The following is a 4,236-nucleotide window of genomic DNA, read 5'->3' on the forward strand; positions in this document are numbered from 1 at the left end:
ACATAGAGGCACTTAAATGTTAGTTCCCTTCCCCTTGGAAGCCAGGTCGCTACGTCACCCCTTCACCTGTGGGGACCCTTGGCCTCGGCGGTGTAGGCTCTAGATCCTTTGGAGTGGCTCAACAGGACAGCTTTCTCGGGTGGTCTCGACCAACCTTGCATATAGATGGCCACCGCTGGGCACATCGCTGAGCCCCCGGTAGAGCCTATGCAGGCCCTTGGCATCGCTACTCTCTCTGCTGCACTGGACCAACCATGTGGCAGAGCTGTGCCCTGAGCCCTTGCCTCCCCAGGCAGCCCCTCTTCTTGCCTCCCCACTGGACCCCACATCCATCTGGCCCAGGAGGCAGTGCTTCCTCTCATTCCATAAATAGTTGTTGAGTGCGGAGCACTATGTACTAGGCATTTTCCCCAATCTCTGGAGATTGAACCCAGATTGGTTTTTTTTCTCATCTACTCCCTCCTGTGTGATCATTGGTGAGTCCTCTTTGGGGCAGCAGAGGGCCCCAGAATCTTTTGGGGCAGAGGGCTTCCTTGCCCACCACCACATCTTTGACCGAAGACTCTAAAACCCGACTCAAAATGCCTTAAGCAAAACCAGAAAATTTTTGGCCTGTATAACTAAAAATGTCCAGGGGTCGTTCTAGTTTCAAGTGATGTCATCAGGATTCAGGCTTCACATCAAGTAGAAGGAACAGGATTCTAGTTTGGGCCTCAAGCCCGGTTCCCCAGTTCTCTTAAGTAAACCCAGACGTGAATGAGCGCGTGTGCCCAGCACTGTGCTGGCTGTTGAACATCCAAGACTTCGCTTCGTGCCGATGTGGCCGTGTCGGCCTGGGGAGGTGTGATGTTTTGATTGGCAGCACGCACTCCGCCATACCCTTTCTCCTTGTGGGTGTGTCGGGAACTGGACAGAGGAGAAGCGAGCTGCAGGGACAAATGCAAGTTCAAATCCAGGTTCTGCCACTTACAAGCTCTGTGACTTTTTGCCTCTTTGAACTCTTTTTTTTTCCTACCAGGTAGAGTCTACCTCAGTGAGTTAAGAGGATTAAATGAAATAATGGATGTAGAAATGTCTGGCCTAAGGTTGGCAATAAATGCGGAATGAATGAGTGAGTGGACGAGTAGAGAGACCAAGTGCGCCAGGCAGAGAGCCCCAGCGCTCTGCTCGCTCTGTCCCCTTCTTGCTACATCCCCAAGAGGGGCTCGTGACTGTCTCTGGGACATTACTCAGGGATCCAGGATGCAGAGTCTGTTTTCTTTTAGAGGAAAACTCTTTCCTGTGTCATCCCTACCATTTCTCTCTTAGGAGAACCTGTGTCCATTCAACCACAAAAGCTCTGGGCACCCGTGTCTTTGGCAAAGGCTGGGCTGAGCTTGAGAGCAACTGAGAAGCAATCCCCACCTCCTGCCACTCTTGGGCTGATGAGGAGGCAGGCAAGAGGGAAGGAGGGCTGGGTGCCAGGAGGGTCCAGGAGATGGAATGTGTGAGTCCAATAAAGTTCGATGCTTGAATGGCATCTTGAAGGAAGAGGAGGGAATACCCAGGGAGATAGATGGCAGTCAGCAAAGTCTTCCTGGAGGAGGCAGTTACTGAACTGAGCCTTGAATCATGAAAGCAGTTTTCCAGGCAGGTATTCCAGGGGAAACGGCATGGTGTGGCCTTTGTTCCATTTTCCCTGACTGTTTTATTAAGACTGGCCAAAGGACCTGGACTCAGGTTGGATAGGCAGCTTCCAGAATTATCCATGGGTGCCCAAAGCCCAGAGACCACTCCCCTCTACCCTCGCACATATGCTCTGGCTTCCCTTACTGCTCACCTCGCCCATACTGTCTTGCGTGTATGTCTCCCAGACCCTCCCCGCTGCCTGCTCTGCAGCCTCCTCAAAAGATCTCGTCCTCCAGAGAATGTTTTCTTACCCTGCCTGTCCCTTTCTGCAAAGTTCAGCACTTTGTCTGCAGAGACCAAGCTTGCCCTCCGCTCAAAGGTGAAGGTTCCTGGAAGCTCCAGCCCGTTTTCCACTTCAAACAAAAGGCTGGAACTCGCACCTCAGTCTCCACGCACAGCCAGACCACTGGGCTTCCAACTTGGCGGGGCATCCGTCCGGAACCAGGAGTGGGCCCGGCCTATATCTGGAGATGTTAGTTGGAAACTCGAGTGCTGCTAATTCAGGCCTTCCAACTTTGTGTGTTTCTCACTCTTCCACATGGAGCAATTCGGCTGTCTCAGGGAGGAGATTCAAAGCCTGCCTGCCACCGCCTTTTGTCCAGATCAGATTCAAGGAAGGAAGCCAAACCGTCTGAACTACCTGGTCTTCAGAAATAATTCAGCAAGTTCCTACTGTGTGCCAGGCTCGCTTATAAACGTCATTCCTCAAAACATTCCTATGACGTAGGGGTCATTGTCCCTGTTTGGTAAGGCAAAGAATTTGAGTTTTAGAGAGTGGAATAAACTAACCTGAGGTGACACCAGAAGTGTTAGAGTTGACTCAGCTTCTGAGTCGTAATCTAGTGCTCCTTGCCTGGTGTAATGTCCCAGGGAGTGTTCACGCATCTGCTGGGGGGCCTCAGATCTCAAACGCAAGGGCACAGGCTTTGCAGTTCGGCCATGCTCAAACTCTTATTTTGGGAGGCCCCCACCCGTCTTGACACCAAACATTAAAATGTACCACGTGCCACATTAAATGTAATTTACTGTTAACTATATCACAGTGGCAGTTGAGTTGACTTCATGTCAAGTTTTGTGCACCTCTGTCGGGCCACCTTTCTATTGTAAGTGACGGAACACACTCTCAACTGGTTTAAAGGAAATGAGATATTACTGGCCCACGTAACTGTGACATAAGTGGAGTTTCGGATGCGGGCCAGTCCGGAAGCTAAAGGATATGACCAGGACTTGGTTTCTCTTATTCTCTTGCTCTTGACTTTGCTTTCTCCGTGCAGGCTTTGTCAGTCTCTCTCCTGGTTACATGGCTGCCTTCACCTGGGCCTTACGTGTTCCCCAGGCTTTAGTCAGCCTGTGTTTTGGGGCAGCGCTTATACAAGTGTCTTGAAGAACATTGATGGGAGGGCTCAGGCCACGTGTCCAGCTCTGCACCAATCACAGGAAACAGTGTTTTGATTGGTTAGATCGAGCATCACGTGTACGTCTCGGAGAACACTGATTGGATGGCTCAGGCCACTGTGTCCAGCCCTGCGTCAATCACAGGAAACAATGTTTTGATTGGCTAGATGTGGGCATCTTGTTCTGCTGGAGGTGAGGTAGAAGCCCCTGGCTACTGGGTGGAGAGTGGGGAGGGGATGGATCTCTGAATAAGAGGAGTCTGTTACCTAGTTGATGCATGAGAAAGGATACAGGGGCCCATAGGAAAAGTTCACTCCGCAGATCCAGGAAGTGAAATTGCTGAGGCCACAGCCTGGATCAGGTTCTTTCTACTCCGCTGCCTCCAGCCTCGGCCACCGGCCTGTACCCCTCCCCCCACCCCCAGCCCTGCCCCCGTAGCTGTGGCCCTCGCAGCCGCCCTTCCCCTTCTCACTTCCTTCTCTTCTCCCCACCCGCAGCCTGATGGCACCAGTAAGGAGTGTGTGTTCATCGAGAAGGTCCTGGAGAACAACTACACGGCCCTGATGTCGGCCAAGTACTCCGGCTGGTACGTGGGCTTCACCAAGAAGGGGCGGCCAAGGAAGGGCCCCAAGACTCGGGAGAACCAGCAGGACGTGCACTTCATGAAGCGCTATCCCAAGGGGCAGGCAGAGCTGCAGAAGCCCTTCAAGTACACCACAGTGACCAAGAGGTCCCGGCGGATCCGCCCCACGCACCCAGGCTAGGCGGCCCCCCGTGGCCCCGAGGTGGCCCCGGCCCACACTCACACTCACAGAGAACTGCATCAGAGGAATATTTTTACATGAAAAATAAGGAAGAGGCTCTATTTTTGTACATTGTGTTTAAAAGAAGACAAAAACTGAACCAAAACTCTCGGGGGAGGGGGAGTGATAAGGATTTTACTGTTGACTTGAAACCCCCTTTGACAAATGACTCACGCAGAGGGACTGTTGTCAACGCATAGGTGCTTGTCTCTCTAGGAACAGACAACCTTAAACTTGTCCCCAGAGGAGGACTTGAATGAGGAAAACGACACTCTGAGAAACCAAAGTCCTTTTTCCCAAAGGTTCTGAAAGGAAAAGAAGAAAAAAGAAAGAAAAAAGAAAAAAAGAAAAAAAAGGAAAAAAAAAAAAA

The 4,236-nt window shown here is 51.5% G+C and overlaps 1 protein-coding gene across 1 annotated transcript in view; it reads left to right on the plus strand.

The window, feature by feature from the left end:
• Window positions 1-4,236, plus strand: part of FGF18 (fibroblast growth factor 18) — a 37,564-nt gene extending 33,328 nt beyond the window's left edge. The window contains exon 6 of the mRNA XM_023537143.1: window positions 3,561-4,236. Coding sequence (XP_023392911.1) covers window positions 3,561-3,827 — 267 coding nt within the window. The 3' untranslated portion in view covers window positions 3,828-4,236. The remainder of the gene's footprint in view (window positions 1-3,560) is intronic.

Source organism: Pteropus vampyrus, unplaced genomic scaffold (assembly GCF_000151845.1).
Source record: "Pteropus vampyrus isolate Shadow unplaced genomic scaffold, Pvam_2.0 Scaffold179, whole genome shotgun sequence".
In the NCBI taxonomy this organism is placed as follows: domain Eukaryota; kingdom Metazoa; phylum Chordata; class Mammalia; order Chiroptera; family Pteropodidae; genus Pteropus; species Pteropus vampyrus.